Below are 25,299 nucleotides of genomic sequence, written 5' to 3'. Positions count from 1 at the left end.
CGGGATATCTGAGTCTGGCCCACTTGGAGCATATCCAACGGAATCAGGCCGAAGATGAAGATCTTTTCGCTTCGGACATAATCTGCGGACTTAGGACAGGGCAGGGTAAGCGTAGGGCATCTAGGTCTCACCTTGAGGGTCCAGAGCCGCAGACCCGCGACGGTGAGCGTGAATCTTTCACAGAGACAAAAGACTTGTGTGCTGCTCCTGTACTGTTGGGATGAGGTCGTATTGGTAAGCACGGCACAACTCCTAGTGCCAGCCCAACCCAAAGCAGTAAAGAGGCCTGCGTGAGACCGGGTCTGTAAGCAGGGGAAGCTCTCAACGTTGAAAGCTGATTCACGGTGGATGGTTTATCAGCGACAGAGACCTGTATCCTCTTTTGTCCTGGGGCATGGAATTCTTCTTCATCTTGAGATTTGTCGACCAATACGTTCGGCCGATCAGACGGACCAACAAGCTACCAAAGGCCCCGGCAGATGGAGGGCAACAGGCATGACGAAATGTTGCTGCTCGTGATAATGCCAAGAGCTGGCACATGTTAGGTCGAGAGCTTATCTTGCATAACGTTGATGGCCTCGGACCCTTTGTTGAGGTGTGATTATTAACTTGCCGTGTGATTCATCGGTCAAGACCTGGCTCATCCGACGGACTCTGGTACTCGGTGACAATTAAGTTTACGACGATGAAGGAGGAGGTGCTCGTCACTGAAGACAACCTTTGGGCATTCCATTCAGTGAATGCTCTCCAAGCATAACTGGCAGGATAGTAGTCATCGCAACCAACAATTCAATAGCTTGTCTCCCTTGATACCCTCAAGTTGCAGCTTAAACAAACCAAGCCCGATGCCCTGCAGCTGAAACCATCAAGGGTTCGAATCTAGCGAAGCCGCCAAAGGCACAACACGGCAGCTAATCAAGCGTTGCGTTGTACGTGGCGCTGGCTGTCAAAAATGTCAACAAGACGCCGCCGCCGCGTACTTCCCTCGTATCCCTTGTCGGAGATTATACAATGCCTCCCATGTGGCAGGGTTTACGCCGTTGATACGATCGCCGCCGGGGAGCTCGGTCAGGAACTTTGGGGTTTGACGCAATCAGCCCGCTTGCGTGCATGTTTGAACACCCTGTAAGATTTCTAGCAAGATGAGATTCTACACAACGCCCGCCGTTTCCGCTTCTGCGGTCTTCTCGGCCTCCGTGCCGATCCCTTCGCCTCATTGGTAGAAAAGTCCTGTCGGTATCGCCGGGTAAGCTGGCAGTTCCATCCGGCGCGTGTCGGAGTCGGGGTACAAAATGACAAAATATCCGCCTCGTCTTTGGTTCAGATTTGGCTCTAGAGATGAGATATAAAGTGCAAAATTGGATAGAAAGGATTTAATCATCCTCTTTAATTGCTTAAATGATTAAACAGGGTTAAATTATCATTGGTTAAGATATTCTAAAGTTGACCTCTGAAACCAGGGTAATGAAGCATTTGTCGTAACACGAGAGACAGAACAAACAGCGACAAATAGACTCGCATAAGTAGAATGTTACTCTGTGATGAGTCAACCAATGAGACTATTCCTCCAAGGCGATTTCTCTGCAAAAGATTCTACCTAGCCATATATGTCTTTGAGTTGTTCTCTTTATTCTGCTTGTTTGTAACCCCCACGGAAGGTGACTACCCTAAACTGTCCTTTTTGCATTTTACGATGATATTTGTCTAATGAACCCTTCGACTAGAAAGACAGATAAGCAGGATGATTTATTATTTATGAAATACCTATGTTATTTGGGGTTGTGTTATTGTCCTCCTTTCCGTGTGTCGCTTTCATCGCCGCCAACCCTCATCTTGGATAATTTCTCCCCCGTTGCTATGTGAACCAAATCTTCCCAACCCCTTTGTCGGAAGGAAACATCCTATTATTTACTCAAGCCAATGGTTCTCAATCACCGCTTATGTGGCACGAAGATCAGGCACTCATGCATCCCAAACGCCAGAGTGGCCGCTTACATGCTAGGCAGCCAGCATGGCAATCCCCTCACGGATTACGCCCATGTCTCACTACCTTTCAACTTGGCCAAACATCTCTTTCCTCTCAGAATCACCAAACACTTTGAGCCATGGACAAAATAGCGCAGAGGTGGATCGAGGCCACCACGGTGAAGCCTGAATGGCTCCCAGGCGGAACCAAATTCTGGTATCGACACTTCTCCGCGCCTGGCAAGTTTCACTTTGTCCTGGTTGACGCCGTCGCGAGGCGCCGTGATATCGCCTTTGACCACAAACAGCTGGCCGAGGCTCTGGAAGAAAAGACGGGCGAGAAGCTGGATGAGGATTCTCTTCCATTCACCTGGATCGAGTATATCCCCGAAAATTCGTCTGTCCGGTTCCGCTTTGCCGATAAGAAATGGGAGTATGAGCCTGGAAATGACCTGGTACAATGGGAGGGCGAGCTCTCCTCAGATGAGTCGACTCAGTTCCTACAGAAAGAGATCCCCTCTTCCAACGGCGACGTTGATATAACTGTCGACTTTGTCAACCGCACCGGAACAACCATCAAAGCATTCTGGATCGACTGGCATGGTGAACCGATTTGGTATCACAACATCCATAACGGCGGGACAGTGCGTCAAGAAACCTACGTTGGCCATGTCTGGCGATTCGTAGATGCGTTGAATGAGAGGTTTCGGGCCATCTACGCAGCACCGGATCAGCGTACCGATGTTGCCGTTGTCAATAATCTTGTCGATTTGGACGAGGAAGCTTCTTCGCCAAGCAACGACGACGATTCTAAGGAGGAGGGGGAATCAACTGCTTCGACGGCTGAGACTCAACTCTACGTCAAGAATTCCAACGTTTGGTTTGGAAAGAAGGACGGTCAGGATAAACAGTTGTCTGAATATGGTAGTGAGGAACATCCTTACGACGAAGGCCAGCTGCACCTGTCACCCAACAACCGGTATGCGGTTGCGTGGCAATACACCCCCGAGCAAGACCACAAGATACACCTCGTGGAATCATCTCCAGACGACCAGATCGAGCCGAAGCAGCGCATTGTTCAATATCTGAAGCCAGGGGACAGGGTGAGAATCGACAGGCCTCGCCTCTTTGACTTGGAAAGCTATCGTGAGATCCCAACAGACAACGCGCTGTTCAGAAACCCCTACAAGATACGGGATCTGGGATGGAGTAAGAGTGGTCATGAGTACCGTTTCCTCTTCAATGAGCGTGGTCACCAACATCTCAGGGTGATCGGTATCGGCATCGACGGGCAAGTAAGGACTCTTGTTGAAGAGCAGAGCAACACTTTCATCGACTACACAAAGCTGTACGTCAAACTTCTCGAGGAATCAGATGAGCTTGTGTGGTCGAGTGAGCGCGATGGATACAACCACCTCTATCTGGTTGATCTCGCCCAAGGTGCCGTCAGAAACCAGATAACCAAGGGAGCTTGGACAGTTGGCGATGTCCAATTCATCAAGGAAGACGAGCGCCGTATATGGTTCTACGGCTATGGACTCCAGCCTGAACAGGACCCGTATCACAAACATCTCTGCTGCGTCAACCTTGACGGGTCTGACTTCAAGATCCTTACAGAAGGAGACGGGACCCATTCCTGGACTTGGTCTCCGGACAAGCGCTTCTTGATAGACACTTGGTCGAGGGTGGACTTGGCGCCGGCAACAGTCTTACGCGATGGAGCTTCTGGCGAGATGTTGCTGGAGCTCAGCAAAGCGTCCATGGAAGAGTTGGAGAAGGGCGGTTGGGCCCCGGCTGAGAGGTTCGCAGCTCCTGGTCGCGATGGCGAAACCATGATATACGGAATCATCATTCGCCCTGCCGAGTTTGACAGCAGCAAGAAATACCCCGTTCTTGATGATATATACGCTGGGCCACACGACTTTCATGTTCCAAAGGCCTTTTCAACTCTCGCCAGACAGCGGAAATGGGCAGACCAAGGTTACGTCGTGGTACAAGTCGACGGCATGGGGACAAGTCACCGCAATAAAGCCTTCCACGACGTCTGCTACAAAAACCTTCACGATTCAGGCCTCCCAGATCACATCGCCTGGCTCAAAGCTGCGGCAGAAACTCGCCCGTGGCTGGACCTTTCCCGCGTGGGCATCATGGGAGGATCAGCCGGCGGACAGAGCGCAGCCGCAGCACTCCTGCACCACGGCGACTTTTACAAAGCCGCGGCAGCTGACTCTGGATGTCACGACAACCGCATGGACAAGCTGTGGTGGAACGAGCTGTGGATGGGCTACCCAGTCGACGAGGCGTACGCAGAGTCGTCCAACGCGACGCACGTAGCCAAGTTGCAGGGGGCGCTGATGTTGATTGTTGGGGAACTTGATGACAACGTGGATCCGTCTTCGACTTTTCAGCTTGTCAAGGCATTGAACAAGGCTGGAAAGAATTACGAGTTGGTGTTGATTCCTGGAGGTGAACATGGATGTGGGGGGAGCTCGTATGGACTTGCTCGGCAGCGCGAGTTTTTTAGGCGATACTTGCAGCAGGGCGAGAAGGTGTGTGTGGATTTGGATGATGCGGTTTCGACTGATTGAATTGAGTATATATGTTGGATATGCCCAATTGAGAAGTTGAAAGCGGCTCTGGGTTGGGTTGTGACACAATGAAATGGGGACTGAGACGGATGAATAGGGACAGAATTAACTCTAGTTATAGTAGAACAAGGTCATGCATGGTTCACCAAGTTGACAAGGTAAATGTCGACGGCTTCGTTGAAAACACATCTTTAATCAGCATTTCTCGAACTGATTTCGTGGGCATGTTGCTAACAAGGCTTCAGTTAAGGCTTCGAAAAGGAGAAACACAGCTGAACTTATCACTGGTTATAATAGACTATCGACTCCTAGCCCGAATCTATCACGATATTTGGAAACGTGGCTTGAGACGATCTCTTGTGGCTGGACTCTGCCCCAGGTACGGATACCGTGCCCGTCGAGGGGTGGACAGAAAGGAACAGACAACGTGAATACATGTATCAGTCTATAGATGCTTAAAAGCTTTGAATATTGTGCTAATTATAAACGGGAAAAATTATACAAGACCTTGAACTTTTTAATAGTCATGTTTTGAATCATCTTAGACTTTGTTTAGACATCAGAGTCAATAAACCCGTGACTTTTATGATTCTGACGTCTACTTTTTCCCTCCACCAACAAACACATGCATCTCAATTAGTCCCGTCCCCCTCCCCCTGTCAGGCTAAAATATTCCCCTGCAAAGCGCAAGGGGTCTCGGCCATTCTCTGTCTCTATTGTCGACCCTTTTAAAGGCCACGACATTCAACGAAGACCTCAGTCAGCTTTTTTCAAGTACCCAAACTCTTGCTCTTCGATCCAATTCCCGCCCGTGCAAACTTTTGCGTTTGCGGCGCCTTGCTTTTCTCGGTGCATTGGGCTTCTTTTAACCCCCCCAGCTAGACATAAGTTGAGGCTTGACGCCTTGTACTTCTGGACAGCTGGCCTTGTTCTAACTTTGGAACCCTTTTTTTTTCCTCCTTCTCCTCTCTAGGTTTCCCTCCTACATTGTCGGGCAAAGATGAAGATCTCGTACTTGTCTGTTGGGCTTCTCGCCCTGTTCAGCCCTTTGGCTGCTGCTTGGAGCAAGGAGGGTATGTTAAACACCCCTAGACCCTTTGCATTAGCGACTCTAATATCCGGCAGATCGCGAAATCTTTCGCATTCGCGATGAAATCTCTCGCTTCGAGCCCGATCCCGCCGCGACCTTTTACGACATCCTCGGCGTCTCCTCCTCGGCCTCGCTCGACGACATCACCAAGGCCTACCGCAAGAAGACGCGCTCTCTGCACCCCGACAAGGTCAAGCAGCAGATGCGCGCCAAGGCCGGCAAGGACAAGAAGACTGGTGCTACCGTCAAGCCGCCCACTCCTGCCGAGATCAAGACCGCCGTTAAGAAGGCTGGTGAGGCTCAGGCCCGTCTGTCTCTGATCGCCAACATCCTGCGCGGACCCGAGCGCGACCGATATGATCATTTCCTCGCCAATGGCTTCCCTCTGTGGAAGGGTACCGACTACTACTACAACCGCTACAGACCCGGCCTGGGTACCGTCATGATTGGCCTGTTCCTTGTTGTTGGAGGTGGTATTCACTACCTGACCCTGTATATGAGCTGGAAGCGCCAGAAGGAGTTTGTCGAGCGCTACATCAAGTTTGCCCGTGACACGGCCTGGGGTGGCGGCCTCAACATCCCCGGCGTCGACGCTGCCCCTGCTCCCGCTCCCGCCCCCGCTCCCTCCGACGATGAGGATACCCCTCCTCCTATTCCCCAGAACCGACGAGAGCGCCGTATGCAGGAGAAGGCTGCCAAGCGCGAGGGAGGTCGCGCCGCTGTTAAGAAGACCCGCCGGGCTCCCCAGCCTGCCTCTGGAACTGCTACCCCTGATGCTGCTGGTCCTACTGGTGCTCGCCGAAGGGTTGTGGCTGAGAATGGCAAGATCCTCGTGGTTGACTCTCTTGGAGATGTGTACCTCGAGGAGGAAGACGAGGAAGGCCAGGTTAACGAGTTCCTCCTTGATGTAAGTTGTCCTTGGCCATTGGATGTAACCAAGCTAACACGGCATAGCCGAACGAGCTCGCCAAGCCCACCTTCAGCGACACCGCCGTCGTCCGTGTTCCCATCTGGTTCTTCAACATCACCGCCGGCCGCTTCTTGTCCAAGAAGACCCCCGAGCTCGAGATCGAGATCCCCGCCGACGAGGACGACTCTGATGTTCCCCAGCGAACACCCAGCACCGACTCTGCCGGCGAGGACTTTGAGCTCCTCGACAAGAGCACCGACTCGCTTAGCAAGAGCAAGGCTTCCGGTGTTCAGCAGGGCAAGGCCAACAAGCGAAAGGGCAAGAAGAGGTAAAGGGTGGTCATGAGAGGTGCCTAGACAATGATGTGACGGAGTAAGGGGGAAAAGGACCAGGCGGCACGACGTAGTATCTAAAAAGAAGGCAAAGTCGGATCAAATCATGAAAAATCTATGATTGGATGCTCAAGTATTGTGTGCCAAGATTGTGCGTCATGTGTTGCTATATATCAACGAATTGTGATCCAAGAGGCACTGATCGTGTAGAGCCTTGTGCTAAATGACTGATGAGTATAGAAGCACGCCAATTGATGTAATTGTATGTCAATTAGGTCGTTGGTGGCCTATTCCTTTGTAGCTTCTGGCTGGCTCGTCTCCTCATCCCGAGGAGCAGGAGGTGGTATATCATCTCTTCGCGGATGCCAACCCCCTGTCCATCCAATCCAGCCCGTCTCTCTAGGGCCCCTCGCTAGGGAAATGATAATTGAAGCTCCTACAAAGGCAACTGGACTGAATGAGAAAATGCTGTCAAAGAGTTCACGGGTCTCGACTTACTGCTACAGGCGCCACTTCGTTTCCAACCTCCATCGGCATACAGCTTGTTTCCAACAGCCGTACCCGTCAACTGACCGACAAACGCCAAAGCCATGTATGCTGTGTTTACCCGGTTGCGCGCCCTGGGATTGATGTTGAAGATGGCAGCGCGGTTTGCCACTTGAGCTGTCTGCATACCAATGTCGATGCCGATGGCTTGGATGATGGGCCCTGCCACTGTGGACTTGCTGATGAAGGTGCCAACAAGGGTGCCAATCAGCGCGAGGATCTGACCGGCGATTGTTGATAGCAGGGGCACGAAACGATCGATGAGCCTTCCAATGAGAGGGATTGATATGATGGTTGCGATCGCAGTCAGAGAAAGGAGACCAATCTGTAGCGATGAGTAGTCATAAGGGGGAGACGCCAGCAAGAAGGTGAGGGTTGTCCAGAACGAAGTAAAGATGGTAGAGAGGGTAAAGACGATGAGGCAGGACTGGATAAGAACCGGTTCTGTAGCCATCATATAAGGAATCGACCAAAGGGCACGGAAATAGTTGAGGCCATCGGGGTTAGTAGAAGGATAATCAGGCATGAACAAGAAGAGCACCGAGGCGAGGAGATACTGGGCACCGCAAGAAAACCAGTAAATGTTGCGCCAACTGGTGTAGTTGGAGACAACTCCAGACAGGAACCTGGCCATCAAGAGACCAAGCATGAGTCCAGAAACGACAATAGCCAAGAGAGATGCCTTTCGACGTGGAGGAGCAAAGTCTCCCACGAGGGGGATCATCAATTGAGGTGTGACTGTGGTGACACCGCATATGAAAGACAGGGCGCGAAAGACTGTAAAGTCGTTGGTCACGCAGAGACCTATCCACTAAGTCTGTGTAAGTGAGTGACTATATGGGTTGTGAAGACAACTTACAAGAGTCGCAGTAACAATGATGAGTGAGATAATGAAAGGCCGTCTCTCGAGAATGTCACCTAGCGGCAAGACAAATACAAGTCCTGCAGCGTAACCCGACTGCAGCAGAGTTGCAACTTGAGACGACTCCTCATAAGTGACTTTAAAGTCGGCAGCTATCTTGTTGAGAATAGGCTGGTTGTAGTAGAGATTGGCCACGGTAAAAGCAGCAGACTTGGCAGGTTAGAGCTATTGAAATAAGTTTTTTTTTTTTTTTTTCTTTTTTGACAAATGGACGCACCATGGCATATAGCAAGCAATGCGCCATAGTCAACGCAGGCGGAGATTTATCATCCCATCGGCAATTCTTTGGTGTCGTCACTCTACGAATCCAGCTCGAGTCGTACTTTGACTGGACTATCGTGTCCGTCTCGTCACTTGACTCCAAGGCGCTCTCAATAGCCCTGGACTTGGTTTCAGGGGATGCCACAGCATCAAAGTCATTCTCTTGGGCGATTTCGAGGTCCGAAGTGGTTGGCTTCTCGGCCGAACGGGCGGAAGACGTCATTGGCGGCAACTATTCGCGTCCAGCGCGAGGAACAAGATATATATAAACTCTGGGTTGGCATAAAAGGCATCAGTTGAAACAAGCGACATGGATATCCAAATGTTTTGCAAGAGAAAGAAAAAAAAATCGGTGAATGGACCAACAGAGTCAGGGTCATCGATCAAGAGCCTCATAAGTGGGTATTCCTGTTGGCCTTTCGGGATTAGCAGCTCTCGTTTTTGATTAGCAAGCAAGCTTAATGGCTAAGGATTGCGACATCGATCTTTGCCAAGTCCGACCTCCGGTGGGATATAGAAAGGAATTGACTTGTGTTTATTGTTGGTGATGGAGGAGGATAGTTTCCGTGGGTTAATAGCCAAGACTGGGACTAGGGACGAATGGCATGACAAGTGAAACCGTTCTGTATGAGAGTCGCCAGGTTGCCTGTCATTAGCACAGACCATAACTCATAACCTTGATTGCGTTTGTCTTCTTCAAGACATAGGTGTGATTGCATCTCTTCACTGCATCTACCTGCCTAGGTAGGTAGTTATGGCGAGAGAACGGATATGAAGCCTATCAGAGCCAAGACAAAGCCTATGACCATGTCAAATAAAAAGTTTAAAGAACCTCGGCCGTAGACCTGTCAATAGTTTACCTAATTTCAGTCCTGCACTCCCGTACGGAGTTGGCATCTTTTAATTTCCCCAACGTGATAGCCCGGCCCGGACATCCGTTCCTCACGGAGGCCCGCTCCGCTCCGAAAAGAGTTATCGAAAACACTCTATGAGAAGCAATACACGCAGAGCACTGAAACCAGCTGAGTGGCAAGCATGAAACGAGAAATCACGCGGGAATAGAGTTCAATGACAATCTGACGGACGGGACAAGGGACATAAGCCGTCATCTTCTTCTCAAGTACCCGACCAACAGATTCCTTCCATCAGCCTTGTGGGCAAAAATAAACCACCTCATCCTATGCGCGTAACGACAGCCGGCAAGTGGGCGGCGCCCCTTGAAACCTGACACGGCATCTGGGGGGGGACGGGGCGCAGTATATCAACCGAATAGGGCAGTCCAAGCTCCCACGGAGGCTGATGCTCCATCTGTACACCTCTAATCTCGCTGGGGCTTGGGTGCGAAAGTGCGAGAGTGCGAGAGTGCGAGGTGTGGTGCTGCGCCATGCAGGGATCCATCCGCCTGAGGATTTTGCTGGTTGATCCTACGGGGATATCCCCTCGATACCGGTTTTTTTTTGGGGGGGGGGGGAACCGTGTAAGCCCGATGCCGTCACGACCACATAAGTATGTGCGGGTGACCTCTTCTTCTTTCTGTACGTATTTTGTGCCGTCTCTTCTTTTACTCTGTTGACTATTTAGTTACTGGTTAGACTACACTAGCTGGGCCATGTCTGAGCATCTTTTGCCAAGTACTCACCGCCGGCCCCAGGACAACCATCATCTTGTGCAACCACACTCACAGCCCGATTTCGAACAAGACGGACAAAATTTCCATCAAACAAATTCTCCCATGACTTCCGAACGATTCTCTTCAGGCCCCTTGTGGGCAGCAAAACTCAACCTCCGTCTCCTCTCCATCTCCTTCGACGCCGTCCTCCTAATCACGGTTCTCACACTCATCGCCGGCTCCTCTCCCGATGCGACAACCATCATCCTCTTCGGACCCCTTGTACGTGCTCCCGTTTCTACTTTCACCGACTCAAGTTGACCGTTTTAGACATGTATGGCGTTTGCGTGGAGTTTTGTGGACGCCGTCTACCTCTGCACACGCAACCGCCGTGGTCACGAGCCCATTACCCGCATGAAGTTTGACCTAGTCTTGTGCTTGGCGTTTGTGATTGCGTCGTCATTGATTGGATATCTTGGCACCACCGATCATGCTGTACCGACCCTGGACCAGACCACGGACGAGCCTCACCTTGCAACGCGGGCTTTGTTCTGCTTTGGCATTGCTGAAGTGTGAGTTTCGAGACTTGATGTTCTAGGAAATGGCTACTGATAAGTGCCGTTATAGGTTCGTTCATTCGCTACTGTTCGTCATCGCCCATCAAGAGTGGAAGGCCTCGACCAACGAGTTCCAGATCAGCAGCACTCCCTCTGCCGATGATCCTCTTCCGGCTTCAACTTGGACAGTACCATCACCAAAGTCTGGACCTGGTCGGAGAGAAATTGTGGTCCTAAGAGACGAGGAAGAGGGCCTTTTGGCAGACGCACCACGACCATCGAGCGGGTAGCACTCGTTTAGCGACCATTTTACGACTTATGACAATAGACTTTCTTTCTTTTTATCTTCCACCGTGCGCTCTCGACCGTATCTGTTTTCAAGGAATGAATGGTTGAGAAACATATACCACAATCACTTTGCATTGTCAAAGCAATGTACCCAGCCACAAAACTATGGGACTTGGAAAGACCATATCTTGGTTCTGATTCTTATCTATTAATACCAGAATATGAGTCTTCCTATGGATGACGTCTCCCCGGCTGTTCTGGGTGCTGATGATTTTACTACCCATCCTATTTAGTTCTTCCCCCTAGCCTCTGGTTCCTATTAAAATCGTTCACTCCGCCACAGCCTTCCAGATAAGCATGGCACATGAGGTTCCTTGGCCCATTCACGTGAAGCTCCATAACTTCACAGGGAATGTGGTACCGGCGTTGGTCTTCTTCTATTGCCTTGGAGCAAGGACGAATCTTGCCCCAGGGCTCCAGTTTCGTATTGCACTTCAAGCAGTGGGTAACTAGAACGACATGGATACACATGGTGTTTGATAGGATCGACGAGCAAGGCACAGTAATACAACAGCTATCCTGTGCTTTCTGAATCTCTTCTTGCAACTGGATGTAGATGAAGAATGCATTCTCCGCAGGTGACACTACACATCTTGCTCCGATATAATGCTTATGGGTTAGGATGATCGCTCAGTGTTACAAAGAATCATCTGCAAAGTCTCCCTGTTCAGTATTTTTGATATAACAGCAGCATGGTGCTGTCATGGTCTTTGTTATCCATCAAGGAAGCATAGTAGGAATTAATGAACCTCTAGGCGCGAAACAAAGAATTCTCTGGTACAGCATCCGCACTCTGAAAGCATTACTGTCCCAGTCTAGTCATGGTCTTCCTCTGTCAAGCCCGGACAACCCTCCATCTCCGAATCCGGATATGCCATCTTGCACCAAAAGCAATACTGATGTTTCTCCCTCAGATATTCCAGCAACTTCGTGAGTCGCTCACCAATCTCCAATGCATTAAAGTTATCCAGCTCTTCATCCTCCTCGTCGAGATCCTCAGCCGTAGCGTAAACAGTGTGTCCCTTTCCTAACGCCTTCTTGTCGTCTTCGTCTTCTTGGTCATCCTCGTACGTTGGTAACCGTGATAGCGACTGCTCAAGGTCGTACCGCATCCGTCGATCGCGCTCTGCCTCTTCTCGGTGCCGAACTAGACCGCGGTATAGCACGGGGACTGATTTAAAAGGTCGAGATGATATTGGCGCTGGCTTCTTTCGAGAATCATCGGTCTCATCTGTTGATGCGTCGACTGCATGTTGACCTTGAGGATCTGCCTTCTCATCGTCCATCCGTTCTGCTGTGCGTTGCGCCGCAAAGAACTGCTTTTCGAGTCTCGCATCCTCGCGCTCCTTTCTCACCCGCTCGCGATACTCATCGGGGTCCATCTTCGCCATTTTGATATCCCTCTCCTCCGCAGCCTCTCGAAGTCTCCTCTTCTTTTCATTTTCCAATCCAATACCTCCCCTATCCTCCTTAACGCTGACCTTGATCGGCTCTGTCCGGCCCGGCGCGTTGCCATCATCCGCCTTCTTTCCCAGGCCACCGCCCGTGAAGCCCATCTTGGCCATCATGGCAAGACCCTTGCTCTTCTTGGCCTTTGCGTCATCGAGCATCGACGTTGACAAGGCTTTTTCTCGTGCGGCTTCCTCCTCTTCTGCAATCTGGGCTTTTGACTTGACAAGACCTCGTGCGCGTGATTCACGCTTGAGGCGTTGTGTGCGTTGTAGAGATGTTTCCTTGATTGGTGCGGGATCCTCGAATGTCATGTTCATGTAGTCATCCTCTTCCTCGTCTGGTGCGCTTGCACCGTTCTGATGGGAGCTCATGATGAAACTGATAAGCTGATTGTGTCTGGTAGGAGCTGACTTGACTGAGAGATTGTTGACTGAGCGTGAAAGGGCAAAGAACGAGATGGTTGGTAAGTTTGATGGTGTTGATGGATTGTTCTTTCTCACAGAGTGGGCTCCACTAAAACTCAGTGGTCGAAGCGCTGAGGTACAGTGCCAATAAGAGTATCTACTCAACATCGAGGAGGACGGTTTCAAGAACGGGCCACAGCTTGAGCTGTTTCTGCGTTTACGACGAAGGTTGATATAAACAAGTACTTTCAGAGTCCTGGACTTTGATTTTTGCTACGTCCGAGTTGTACCATTCCTTATGGGCACTTAGGTCAAGTTGAGCACAGTGTGACTATCATAGATAAGTCATTGGACGGATGTCAGTACGATAGAAGGTTGACCAAAGGTGAAGGTAAGACCTGAACAAATTACACTCATAGTATGTTCAAAAGATTCTCAAACCTGTTCCGGCTTTATCACATAGTTTAGTCAAAAGCGTATCATAAATTAAGGAAGTTTGGACTAAACTTTATACTCCATTCTATCCAGCAACCATCTGAGGTTACCAATACGTTTTGTTCTACAAGGAAAAGTACCCAAAGCCAAACCAGTATGACAGACGAAAATATGTAATATTGGTATCCTATGCCAGAATGCTGCTCTACCTGTTCTTGGCTCTCTTTCGAGCCGACTTCTCCCTCTCGTACGCGTTCGCCTCTCGTCCCTCCTCGCTCTGGATCTCGGCCACGAGCCTCTTGTACTTCTTCTCGTACGCCTCGTCCTTGGCCTTCTTGATCCGCAGCTTCTCCCGAGCCATAAAGTTGGCGTCCTTGCGCAGCTCCCGCATGGCTCCCTTGCGCTCCTTCTTGTGCTCCGCCTTGAGCTTGGCTAGCTCCGCCCTCTCTCGGTCGGGATCGTAGTGCTTGTCTGGGTCGAACGTCTCCTCGAACTTGGGCACGTACGTCTTGATAGCCAGAGGGCGGTGGTGGTGGAGTTCCAGGTTGCGGCGTGATAGCTGAGCAACCTTGAGCATCCTCTCAAACTTGGCCTGGAGCTTCTCAATTTTATCAGTGAGAGCTGAAGGAAGTCGAGAACGGCAACCCTTGCTGTTCAGATGCTTCAGCACAGCAGCAACTTGACCAAAGGTCTCAAGGAACGCGCTCTTTCCAGTCCACGTATCCGCAGCCGCTTCCAAGAGTTGGGCGGTGGTGTCAAGGATAGCGACCTTACGAGCCGCCGCCTCCTTACCACCAGTCTCCTCGTCAACACAGTCCGAAAAGTTGAGCCTCCTCACGGCCGTCTTGCCAGCACCTTCGGTGCGGATGCCAGCGGGGACACTGTGAAGAGGGAAGTTTCCGAGCTGCTTTGAGGCACCAACAGGCGCCAGAGCAGAGAGCGTGTTCAGAGAGAAGTTAATCACCTCGGGCACATACCGCTTTGCTAGCTTCTGGTAGCTGATGGCAAGAATAGAGAGATATGTGCCGATAGCATAATGAGACAGATTTTGAGGGACTCGTTGGCCAAGATACCGACCGATCGTCAACATAGCTGGTGTGACAACCTGGTGAAAGTGATCGGATGTGGGGAAGATGGAGCCAACAGCAGTCAGCAGGATCAAATCTCCGGGACCCAAGGCTAGAGGCCGTGACTGGCCCATATCCTCAATGTTTTGTCGGAACTGCTGGCTGATCTCGACGGGGAACATCTTGGCAAGAGAGTGGATATGTCGCACAATGCTCTCAAGCACGGCGAAGGGAGGAGAAGTCGCAGGATCCCAGGGCAGTGCGACATAGTCGACCAGAGCTGTGGAGAAGTTGGCAAGCTTCTCCTTGTTCTTGCTGCTGAGCTTCGGGTGGTAGAGGGCGCGGATTCTTTGGACAATGGTAGGGAATGTCTTTGCTGGGTATGGAGCGATAATCACTCGGAACTCGTCGCAAGACTGGGGACACTCAAAGGTGTACGGTAGACCTTGTTCGTCGCCCTTTTGGATTGCCGAAGCTTTCGTCGTCGAGTCGGCCTCAAAAACGGGGTTGCGGCGCTCTTCTTCGTTGAGAAGGCCCTTGGTGAACTCGTCATCTTCATCCTCCTCATCAGCCTCTTCGTCAGAGCCCTCCATATCCGAGTCCGAGTCACTGTCGACAAGTTCCAGGTCCGATCCGCTAGCGACAAGATCATCATCGATGATAAAGTCATCCTCATCGTCGAATCCCAGTTCCGTCGCAGTCGGTCGGGCCCTGATACCACCTCCGAGGCCGAAATCCTCGTCATCCTCGTCCAAGTCCATCTCATCCTGCTGACTCTTCTTGCGCTTGTCATCTGCCTCATCGTCCTCACTATCAGAGACCTCCTCTCCTCTCATGCGTCTCTGGCGCTTATCTTCAAGCTCCTTAAGCCTCTTGGACTCTTCCTCAGCCTTTTCCTCGTCTGTCTTTGTTCGATCCGCAGGCTGGGCCCTCTTATCCTGTGCGAGTTTCTTCACTTGGAGATCAAAGTTCTTTTCGAAAGCATCGCGATCAACACCAGCGATTGTCGAGACTGCAGCCTGAGCCTTGGTTCCCTGCCGGCCCTGAGACAAGAGCGCATGGAGGTTCGGTAGCTCCTTGTCAAGTTCTGCTCGCAGATCGTCGTCTTGATCCTTGGCCGCCTGTCGCTCGTACTTGTGCAGCTTGGACTTTGCAATGACCTCTTCCATAACCTCCTTCTTAGTCTTTTTCCGCTCGGGCTCATCGTTTTCGCCGTCCTCTCCGTCGCTGCCAGTCGCTGCCATGTCGCGAAGGCGCTTCAGTCGCTGCCTCTCTCGTACTGAGCCGTCGCTGTCGTAATCCTCGTCAAGGTCGTCTTCTTGGAAGTCGTCCACAGGCCTCATATCATCAAAGGAAAGAGATTTTCCCATATGTGTGAGACCCTCTTCGGGCTCGTCATCCTCCAGGTCAAACATGGAGCTCTTCTTGTGGCTTCTCTGTTTCTCTCGGGCGAATCGTTCCAACATCTTCTCTTCGGGTGCCATGGTCGGGTCGTTTTCACCGAATCGACGATCGAGAATACCTCCAACCTTGTTACGTCGTTGCATCTCGACAAGGAGTGTTTCTCGGCGCTTTGGGTTCCGTTAGTTGGATTGCCACCCAATGCGACAGTATCTGGCAACTCACCCTTTCCTCGCTGGCTGCCTTAGCCTGACCAGGACGGCCTTTGATACTGCCTGCAATACCAGGCGCCTTCGGCCGGTTGGTAGTGACCTCAAACTTGGGTCCTTTCGCATGCTTCAGGTCGAAAGGGTTGAACTGCTCGCGAATGCCTTCCAATACAACCCCTCTCTGCAGTCGCTTTTCGTTACGGGACCGCTCATCTTGAGCAATGCGGCGCTTCTGCTTCTTCGACTGCTGAGGGCCGACAATTCCTTGCTCTCGGAGCGACGCCTTGAGGCGCTTGAGCTGGGAGCCGGCCATGGCGAATGCGATGCTAATGTTCAACTTGCGCTACGAGCGAGTCTCCAAGATTTTTTCCAATGGAAAAAGCGTTATCGTTATCAGCAAATTATTATGGAGCGGGTCCTACAAGCAGGAGACCTTGCCGCCGCTGGGAAGGATCTGGTCGAAATTTTGGGGGTACTCTTTCACGTGACATCAAGGCGTAATTGGTTTAGTGGTAAAATTCTCCGTTGCCATTCGAGTAACGTCGGGGAGCCCTGGGTTCGATTCCCAGATTACGCAATTTTCTTTTTCTTTTTTGCCTTTTCCCTCGTGTCTCTCTTGAATGCGATTGCCATTTTCTTTTTGCTTGTCAAGACAATTTCGTTGTGTTCTCGTCAAACTCTCACCAATCATCTGGGGGATGTGCCAAAAGTGGAGCCGTCCACAGTCCCCAGGTACCTTATGCAGGAGCTAAAAGCGGTATCCTGTGGCAGAATGCCCTGACGTCAGGAGCTCTCGCCTATCGCTATCGCCAACTTTAATGAACATGAACTCAACAAGCAGATCTAATCAACATGGGCTGGGCAAGCAGCCTACTCGCCTTCGCCCGCGATGAGCGGGTAGTTCTTGTGAGCCTGGGTCTTGCCACTTTTGGTCTTGTTAGTACCATAGTTACCACGCTTACATACATCCGCGACGAAAACGAGATCCCTCCAGCACAGCCAAAGACCCAATACATCACGCAGGACACAGAAGATTCTCTAGAACTCGAGACCCTTGAGAAGCTTCTAGACCATCCAAACTATTCAATCAGGGATATCGCCATCAAGATTCTTTGCGATCGGGCTATCAACGACCGCGAGACAACGCATTCATTGCTTTTTGGCATCACGCGGCCAGACTACGATGAGCGTATGAAGTGTCTTCGGGCGCTGGCCCTGCTTACGGGACAGACACTTGGTATGAGAACTTGACAGCTTTCCGGCGAGACAACTAACCACTTTAGGTCTGGATGGACTATCCAAGTTGAACAACCCCACAGGCTATTCTGCCCTTGTGAGGTCCCTCGAACTGAGCTTGGACGATGTTGAGCGACCAGATCTCACCGACAGCCACTGGGACGAGTACTACCTTCGCGATATGGCCGAGAGGTTCTGTCTCATGTTCATCCTTGAGCTAACCAACAAGTATGGTTCTCGCGACCTGATTAAGGCACGGTTCGTCGAGAAATGGTTGGCAAAGCAGGAATGGGGGACTGATCCCGAGGAGAGACGCCGGAACTTCAAGAATTACATGGACCTCAAGAGCAATCGAATCGTCGAGATCGTGGATAGAATCAAGGATGAGAGACGTGGACGTAAGGCGTTGGAAAAGGCAGGGCTGGTCGACTGGAAGGAGAACATGCGGACCATCTTTCGTAAGACCCCAGAGGCCACCATGGATATCCAGGAGGAGGCTGCGGACGGCGCTCTCGCCGAGCAGCAGATCCCTCGCACCCGAGAGCATTCGGCTGAGGAGCAGCGACTTCGACGACAGCATCGAGAGGCGATGGTGCTCAACGACGGAACTCGACCATTGGGCAGAGAGGATATAATCGAACGGGATCACGGTTCCCCAACCTAGTAAGAGCAAGGAATCGGCAAGAAGAACATCTACCAGGTTGGTTGTGGCATCAAAGATTGTCAGCCAAAGGCCCAGCGCAGCGCCGAGGTTGTCGTTATGAAGGCAGCGCATAGAAGCGCGGCCTTTCAGACAGCGGGCAGAAGAGGTCGCCAACCGTTACTGCTACTCACGCCCGGGTTATTCATACCTAGGGCAACATAGCAAACACACACCGACAGGCGCTCCACCAGCATTTTGCAGCCTCGAGACGGGCTTCACGGAACAGTATCGGGGTCCAGGCATGACTAAAGTTAGGCCTATTGCTAAAAAGTCATTCGCGCTCAGCGCTACCCATAATTCATTATTCTTAATGCTGCTACATTTAGTCTCTCCATGCCTGTCTACTTCCCCTTCTCCGACTCCTTTGAGGAAGTATCAGCTAATTTCCTCTTGCTCTTGGGCTAGATATGGCGGCCTCCTGTCTCTTTGGCAAATATTCTTTCGTAGAGCCTCCATGCCTTCGTTGGAGACTGCACGTTCAAACTTGGCGTTAAGGGGAGGCTGACCGTAAAAGGCTAGGACCAGATTACTCTCCCCGGGTATCTTTATGTCACTGAACCAACGAATTCTGTGCTCCCAGAAGGGAAAGTCCTCCCCCAGACCAAGCTGCTGGAGAAAGTCGTCAAGAAGGTCAAGGTTATAGTTCCTCGAGTCCTTGCACTTGAGTGCGGTGCTGATCAGCTTTTGCCAGTCATCCGGCTTTGCGAGGTCGGCAAACTGGAAGAGGGCGACAGCGAGTTGACCCCATCGCAGCACCAAGTCAGGGTTCATGGTTCCTTCTAGGTGACGGAACTCGACGGTGCCCTTGGCGTAAACTTCCTCTTCGTGCTGTTCTGGGGGCTGGCCCTTCGCGTTGAGAGCCTGACAAGTTGATATGGACAGTGAGACCTTGCGGCAGTACCGCTTGAGCTGGTCCAGATCACGTACTGTCCACATATTTTTCAAGACGACCCAGAGGAGAGGATCCTCCTCGACTTCGTCAGGGAAATATTTCTTGAGGTCCGGGTGTGGAGCTCTGTTCTGAGAATCCCGTCTTATCTCTTCTGCAGACATCATCAAGGCAGCTGAGTATGTCATGTGTCTCCTAAAGGGGTGGCAGAGGCTAAAGACAATATTCTCCACGCAGCACATAAGGCAGAACATCTTTCGAAGGAGATGTATAGGGAAGATCTGCTGGCCCTTACCAACGTGAACGTGTAGTCCGCAGGTGACAGATTCAATCACCCTGATTTTTGCCGCAACACCACCAACAACCTCAAGGATCCTCTCCCAGTCCTCGGGCACGTCCTGGCAGACCGGGCTGATGAGCTCAAGGCCGGTCAGCTTCCAGTATCCGGCCCAGGCCAAGGACTCATTGAGTGACCCGTCTTGCTCGAGGGACCACGCGTGGTAGTTGAGTTTTAGGTCGCCCACGTGGAAGAGGCCGTGTTTTGCTAGCTCGCGCTTCCAAGGGCGACCGGTGCCGTTGCTGTGGTTGCAGATGAAGTACGCCGGGTGGCCGAACGAAGAGATGATGCCCGCTATCTGATGGGCTCGGCGAGAAAAGCATCTCCCGTGGGCGATCTCCCTGGGATCATCGGGATGGGGGTCGTTCTCAGGGGTAGTGTCTTCTTCGGAGGATGCGTCAACGTCCATCGGGTCAGAATCAAGAAGGCTCGATGCGGGAACTGAGCCGACGTCCATCATTGAAGTATCTGATGAACTCACTTCTGGATCAGTCAGCAATTGATCAAGCAGCCAGGAATCGAAATTCCTCATGGCCATGTCTAAATTCAAATCGCCCTTACCTGTGGTCGAGGTTGGCTCAGTTTCTGGAAACGTCGGGGTCCATGGTTGCGAGTCCCGACGGGATGCCCCTTTGACCGAGCCTTCTTCTTGTGCTAAACGAAGCTTTTCTCCGATGTCAAAGAATAGCTGGTCAGGGGGGTCGTCGATATACTGATAAGTGTAAAAAGATGGCTTTAGGTCCTTCGTCGGATGCTCTAACGTAGGGAGCAACATTTCCAGCTCCACGCCAAAGGAGTAGGTGCTTTTACTGGTGCCCTTGACGCCTTTGGTGAACTTGACCCAATTCTGAGCCTCCATCTCAGCGTCGTCCAACGACCTGTAAGATTTCACCAGCCCAGGCTCTGGGTCATATTTGAGGACGGATCTTGTCCGAACTGGCCAGTAGATCAAGTCTGGGACTTGAAATTCTTTCCTTGGCGTGTAATACCTCATCTTTCCTATGCCGTCTGAGCGCAGACAATCGAAAACGGTGAAGCCTTGCTCGACACGCTGTCTCAAGATTCTTGAAGCTGCGATGAGAGATGAGTCGTGCGCTGGTCGAGGAGGTTCGAGAATAAACTTGCAAATGGCGACCCAATCCACGATGGCTGGACCGTGAAGAGTTCCGCAATGTTGACTCAGCTCGATACGCGGGTGCGTCGGATCGGTGGCGTTCTGAAAGTTGTATGCCGCCTGGAACTTGTGCTTATTGCCTCTCTTTTTAACGGCCAACTTCAAGAGATGAAGTAGGTCTGGGATAGATTTAGCCTTGTGAATCTTGTCGAGTCCAGGCCTATACCTCCCTTCACACAACTCCCCAGGATGAGCCATGACCCTGAGCTGTCGGCGGTGCCAGGAAAGGCGATCAGTCCAAGGATCATCAATAAGAACACCCAAACCCATTTCCACCTTGAGGTCGATGGGATCATGCTCCCTGACAAGGTTTGTGAACTGAAAGCCCAAAGAGGGTAGTGAGCTTGGTCCGCAGTGAGGGGGGTGAAGCCTACTCAGGAGAGGGTCTGTCACCCATAACATGGATGCGATTTCCTTAAGCCGTTCGAGGTTAAAGGCTCCTCTTCGAGGGGTGAATGTGAGTTTTAGTCTTGTTTCAGCGCTGGCAAAGGTGATTAGCTTCTCGTTGAGGAGCTTGAGGACCGCCTCAAGTTGTCTGTATTGGTCGTAAGGCTCAAGGTAAGGAGATGTGACCTTCATCCCGATCCAGCGATACTCATCGCACTGAGTCTCCTGGAGATTCGCTTCATAGCTAAACGTCCACATCTCAGCTCTAGGAAACTCCCAATAATGAGCCAAAAGCTTCTCAAGGAATAGAGTGGCCCACAAGCCACAATCTTCTCTCACCTGAGGATCAGTGAAGCCAGCGGTGCTCCTCCGATAGTTGCTGGCGGGGTAGGGAACAGGACTTCCTTGAGGCCGCACGTAGCCTGAGTCGTGCTGGCCGGGCTCCTCCTTGTAACGGAGTGCCAGGAGGAAGGGTAGCTCGATGCGGGTTAGCAGTTCTGACGACATGGCGAGTGATGTGGGTGTCGAGACTGTATCACAGATGTTAGTGAAGAGCTAGCTGCTGTGTTCATCTGACATCAGACACTGATTTGGAGTAGCCGTATCAAAGTATATATGTTTGTCGCGGGAATAGGGGAACATGGTAGCAACCCTTAATGGCAATAGGTGAATCAAGGAATAGCCGGTAGGCGAAGCGTGACGAGATATTGTTCAACGACATGACTGTAGCTTACTGGGGGAGGCGATGCTTCACATATAGAACAACCATGAACACATGGTGCTGAACACGGCCTATTTAAGTTTCATTGTATATCGCAACTTTCTTTGTCCAACACACCGTGTTGGCCTATGTTTGGACCCAGAACATCACTGCAGTGTCAAATCGCATGGAGCAGTCTTGTATACACTAATGTGTTCCTACTCTTAGTTTCACAGTGATGTGCCAAGTTCGCGTTGGACGACGATTCACACAATGCAAAGCTATTTTTCACCATTTATACCAACTCAATCCTAGACTCCTGATGAATGAAACATGGCACCCTTCTGCAGGTATATTCTGGGATTGAGTTCGGTTGCGTGAATCCTCGTTGGTGTCTATTATCACGACTTACCCTATGTTGACCCTCGACAGGAACTGTTGGGTGGATGACAAGTTCAGAAATGGATCCCTTGACAGCTAATTACTAAATCAACACTGATCTTTAAGTACCAATTGGCACGATGTATCCCAGTTAAGAAGGTAGTGTAGGATGGCGGGAGCGTGGAAAGGGTTCAACCCTCGTATTAAGACCATGGCAGTAACATGAAGACGATGATCCATTCTTTGTTCAGAAACATGTTGCAAGGGCATTGCCCTCTTCTCTCTATAGACTTAGCCCAACTATCTCATCCAGAACCAAAAACAAATGTCAGAGAGCTTTGCTGATGGTCGCACAGTTCAGGGGTTGATTAGACATGGGGTAGTTGCACCTCTTCGTTCGTTTCGAGATCTTGCTCAATGCTGGGCTGGCCTGTGAGGGGGCCTTAATCTTGATACTGGGCTACAGAGGCTATACTGTGTACAAGACAGGCAAAGTAGGCTGTAAAACGCACTTTGAATCCTTGATTGTTCTTGGAGTTGCGCTGAAGTGTTCTGGTGATATCGACGCTACAGCGCGAAAGGGCGGGCATTGCGAGAGAAACATAGGCGCTGCTGGGGAGGTACATATCTCGTGTGCGGGGATGGCCACAGTTATTTGCATAGATCTCATGTGCGGGCACCGATGCAAGTATCGATGTCTCTGGAACGAGGCAGGCGTTTTGTTCCTCCTTGACTTGGAAGATATTGAAGCCAGATGATTGAGATGAACTGAAGCAAACATCAAGAGGGTAACTCCTCTCAAGCATGGTAAATAAGTTTGCAGAAGATATCATCGAACAATCTAATAACTTAGAGCACTTTTGTTTATTCTTACTATACTCCATTGACTATCTTTAGAGGACAACAATATCTGTGTTACTCCTTTACCCCCGGCTGCGCTTCCCACCTTGCTACTTCACCTCGCACATGGTAACGATGGCCTTGCAGACGATGGTGCAACTTTCAAAGTTGTACCCATCTGCGTCCCCATACTTGACGATCTGGGGCGAGACCTGGAGCTCAAGCTCAGTCTCCTCCGTGTCTCCTCTGGTGTATCGGATGTCGACATTATCATCCTCGTATTGGTCCTGCACACCCATCGGAGCGAAGAAGGCTCTCGATGTCATAAACGACATGTTGAGGTGCATAGCTCGATCAACCATTTTCTTCAAGCGGCGCTCCACAACCTTGGCCGTCTTGGTGTCCTTGGTCATCTCGGGGTCCGTGAAGACGAATAGGTCAGCCTTGAGGTTGTTCACAAGCTTGGCCACCTGGGCTTGGTTTTCGTCATCGTGTGTAGAGCGTAGAACTTTAGCTGTCTGCGCCTTCAAGGGGCTGAAGTTCTTCATCTCCTCGGCATCACCCCCTAAGAACTGTAAACACCAGAACAAAGAGAAAGGGGCTGGTGGGCGGTCTTACCTGTGGCGTCGATGCAGAGGCGGTTGAAAGATTTACCGGAGCGACCACCCCAAAGATTCGATCCCGCATGGAATACCTCGCTATTGATACGATCCCAAATGTGCTTCTGGAAGTGAAAATTGACCAGCTCCGGGTCTTGCTTGCGCTTGAGTCTGAGCGCGTTGACCTGGGCCGTGTTGGCTCCTGAAGGAGCCATGACGCGGGTGGGGTCCCTGGTGAGGACTTGGAGGGTAAAGTTCTGGATCTCGTGGGCAAGTAGAAGCCACTGGCGCTCAATCTCATCGTCTGTGATCTTGTCGTATGGGAGGTTGGAGTACTTCTCCAGTTCATCGTTCAGATCGCTAACGTCTCGCCTCAGCTCGTCGGTATAGGCTTTCTGTTTCTGATATTCGACCTTGAGGAATTCGAAAGAAACAGAGAGCTCCTTTTCTCTGGCTCGGCTGGCATCGAGGGCCTTCTGGCACCCGACAAGATCACCCCCAGCGCCTCGAGTACCTTCAGCGCCCCGAGCACCTTGAGCGCTGAGTGCTGCCAACTGGGTCTCGAGGGCAGTGATCTTTGCTTGCATAGCCTGAGCATCCAAGACGCCCTGCTGCACACTCTTCTGGGCGGCGTCGGCATTGTCGCATAGGTGAGCGAAAAACTCGCTGACTTGCTGGAGACTGGCAATTCCGGCTGGTTGGAGAGCCGCTAGGTGGTGACCTGCTGGGTGAAGAGTTGTTGCTTCGCGGGGGACTGTCACTAACGAAGCAGCTTCTATCTCTCTGTTGATCGGTGGCTGCGAGGGAGCTAGCGAGGTTGCGGGAGTCGTTTCCACTGACTGAGTCGCCAAGTTGGATGGAGCCGCTGGCTCGGTGGGAGAAGTTGGGGACGAGGACAACGCTCCATCGGAAGACCTGTTCTTATTCTTGAAAACGATCCGGGTTTTCTTTGCAGGAGAATCGGTGTGCTCCCTGGGCGCACCTCGCTTGCTGCCTGGAGAAACTTGCTCCGCCGACTTGGTGCTTTTCTCGGAAACGACTGCAGGAATGGATGAGTTGGATCCGGAGCTCTCGTATCCTGGATCTTCATATCCTGCCTCTTTGTTTCTTTCAGCAGCTCGGCGCGCTGCAGCACGCTTGACGGCCCTGGCTTTCTTGCGGGCCATGAGAGGGACATCATCGCTGGAGCTTGAACGGGTCAAGTTGGCTGAGGCTGCTTTAACCTTAGAAGCCGAGGAGACCTTGGGGTCTGAGGCTCTCTTGGAAGGCTCCGGATAGAAATCATCGTCGGAGCCTGGGTCGGTAAACTTGGTCGGCGCAGCGGCGCGTTGCTTTCGTGAGCGCCGAGGCGGAGACGCCATATCGATAGAGCGTTGCGAGCGACTGACTGAAGTAGATGTATGATGAGAGCAGAAGAATGGGAGATTGAGGGGAGAAGTAGTTGAGATAGAAAAGAAGAGAGAAGAAGTGAGAGGGGTTAAGCAAGGTGAAGAAGGTTGCTGGCCTGGCACAAGCTGGCACTGGCAGAAACCTGCAGGTGATGCAAAGTTTTTACAGCAATGCACTGCTACTGATTAAAATTAGCTGCTACTCACAAAGACATTATACAGTGTCGGATACAAACAGGCAAACGATGGGATATCAGTGTTGGTCACTGAGAAGACCTTTTCAGGGGGTGACCCTGGTGCAGCGATTCATTTCTCCAAGTGAAGAAGCAATCGATTAAAGCATATCTCCATACTCTGACATAAATGACTCTTGAGTCGTCTTGCCATTAAAAATCGTCCACGGGTATTCTGATTGTCAAAGATGAAAGGGCATCAGCGTAGCCATTCACACTAAGAGACAGCCATTAAAGCAACAGATAGTAGAACTATATCTGCGTTGCATTTACTTGCTCAAGAGGGTATAACTAACTGGCATCTATACTATAACCACTATATCTAGGGGATTAACT

General features: G+C 51.2%; 9 protein-coding genes across 9 annotated transcripts; 4 read left to right on the top strand and 5 right to left on the bottom strand.

Moving 5' to 3' along the window:
• Nucleotides 1-2,105: 2,105 nt before the first annotated feature.
• NCS54_00557300 (Putative dipeptidyl-aminopeptidase B) lies at nt 2,106-4,553 on the top strand (the record flags this gene model as incomplete). Its single annotated transcript, XM_053151071.1, has 1 exon — nt 2,106-4,553. One exon carries the CDS (start codon nt 2,106-2,108, stop codon nt 4,551-4,553), a length of 2,448 nt encoding a protein of 815 aa, XP_053007046.1.
• Nucleotides 4,554-5,553: 1,000 nt separating this feature from the next.
• NCS54_00557200 (J domain-containing protein) lies at nt 5,554-6,885 on the top strand (the record flags this gene model as incomplete). The annotated part of the gene is made up of 3 exons (XM_053151070.1): nt 5,554-5,626; nt 5,679-6,550; nt 6,598-6,885. The coding sequence occupies 3 exons, from the start codon at nt 5,554-5,556 to the stop codon at nt 6,883-6,885; spliced, it is 1,233 nt and encodes a 410-aa protein (XP_053007045.1).
• Nucleotides 6,886-7,172: 287 nt separating this feature from the next.
• NCS54_00557100 (MFS domain-containing protein) lies at nt 7,173-8,837 on the bottom strand (the record flags this gene model as incomplete). The annotated part of the gene is made up of 4 exons (XM_053151069.1): nt 7,173-7,333; nt 7,384-8,242; nt 8,291-8,503; nt 8,571-8,837. 4 exons carry the CDS (start codon nt 8,835-8,837, stop codon nt 7,173-7,175), a joined length of 1,500 nt encoding a protein of 499 aa, XP_053007044.1.
• A 1,386-nt stretch (nt 8,838-10,223) lies between these two features.
• On the top strand, nt 10,224-11,070 carry NCS54_00557000 (Hypothetical protein; the record flags this gene model as incomplete). Its single annotated transcript, XM_053151068.1, has 3 exons — nt 10,224-10,505; nt 10,554-10,795; nt 10,851-11,070. 3 exons carry the CDS (start codon nt 10,224-10,226, stop codon nt 11,068-11,070), a joined length of 744 nt encoding a protein of 247 aa, XP_053007043.1.
• Nucleotides 11,071-11,943: 873 nt separating this feature from the next.
• NCS54_00556900 (Hypothetical protein) lies at nt 11,944-12,951 on the bottom strand (the record flags this gene model as incomplete). The annotated part of the gene is made up of 1 exon (XM_053151067.1): nt 11,944-12,951. One exon carries the CDS (start codon nt 12,949-12,951, stop codon nt 11,944-11,946), a length of 1,008 nt encoding a protein of 335 aa, XP_053007042.1.
• Nucleotides 12,952-13,624: 673 nt separating this feature from the next.
• On the bottom strand, nt 13,625-16,409 carry NCS54_00556800 (Hypothetical protein; the record flags this gene model as incomplete). The annotated part of the gene is made up of 2 exons (XM_053151066.1): nt 13,625-16,057; nt 16,113-16,409. 2 exons carry the CDS (start codon nt 16,407-16,409, stop codon nt 13,625-13,627), a joined length of 2,730 nt encoding a protein of 909 aa, XP_053007041.1.
• Nucleotides 16,410-16,933: 524 nt separating this feature from the next.
• Nucleotides 16,934-17,996, top strand: NCS54_00556700 (Hypothetical protein; the record flags this gene model as incomplete). Its single annotated transcript, XM_053151065.1, has 2 exons — nt 16,934-17,333; nt 17,380-17,996. Exons 1-2 carry the CDS (start codon nt 16,949-16,951, stop codon nt 17,994-17,996), a joined length of 1,002 nt encoding a protein of 333 aa, XP_053007040.1. The 5' UTR covers nt 16,934-16,948.
• A 414-nt stretch (nt 17,997-18,410) lies between these two features.
• NCS54_00556600 (Hypothetical protein) lies at nt 18,411-21,329 on the bottom strand (the record flags this gene model as incomplete). The annotated part of the gene is made up of 1 exon (XM_053151064.1): nt 18,411-21,329. The coding sequence occupies one exon, from the start codon at nt 21,327-21,329 to the stop codon at nt 18,411-18,413; it is 2,919 nt and encodes a 972-aa protein (XP_053007039.1).
• A 1,524-nt stretch (nt 21,330-22,853) lies between these two features.
• On the bottom strand, nt 22,854-24,703 carry NCS54_00556500 (Hypothetical protein; the record flags this gene model as incomplete). Its single annotated transcript, XM_053151063.1, has 2 exons — nt 22,854-23,308; nt 23,362-24,703. 2 exons carry the CDS (start codon nt 24,701-24,703, stop codon nt 22,854-22,856), a joined length of 1,797 nt encoding a protein of 598 aa, XP_053007038.1.
• Nucleotides 24,704-25,299: the final 596 nt, after the last annotated feature.

This window comes from Fusarium falciforme, chromosome 4, assembly GCF_026873545.1.
Source record: "Fusarium falciforme chromosome 4, complete sequence".
NCBI classification, from domain to species: Eukaryota; Fungi; Ascomycota; class Sordariomycetes; order Hypocreales; family Nectriaceae; genus Fusarium; species Fusarium falciforme.
This window is presented reverse-complemented; position numbering and strand designations above follow the sequence as displayed.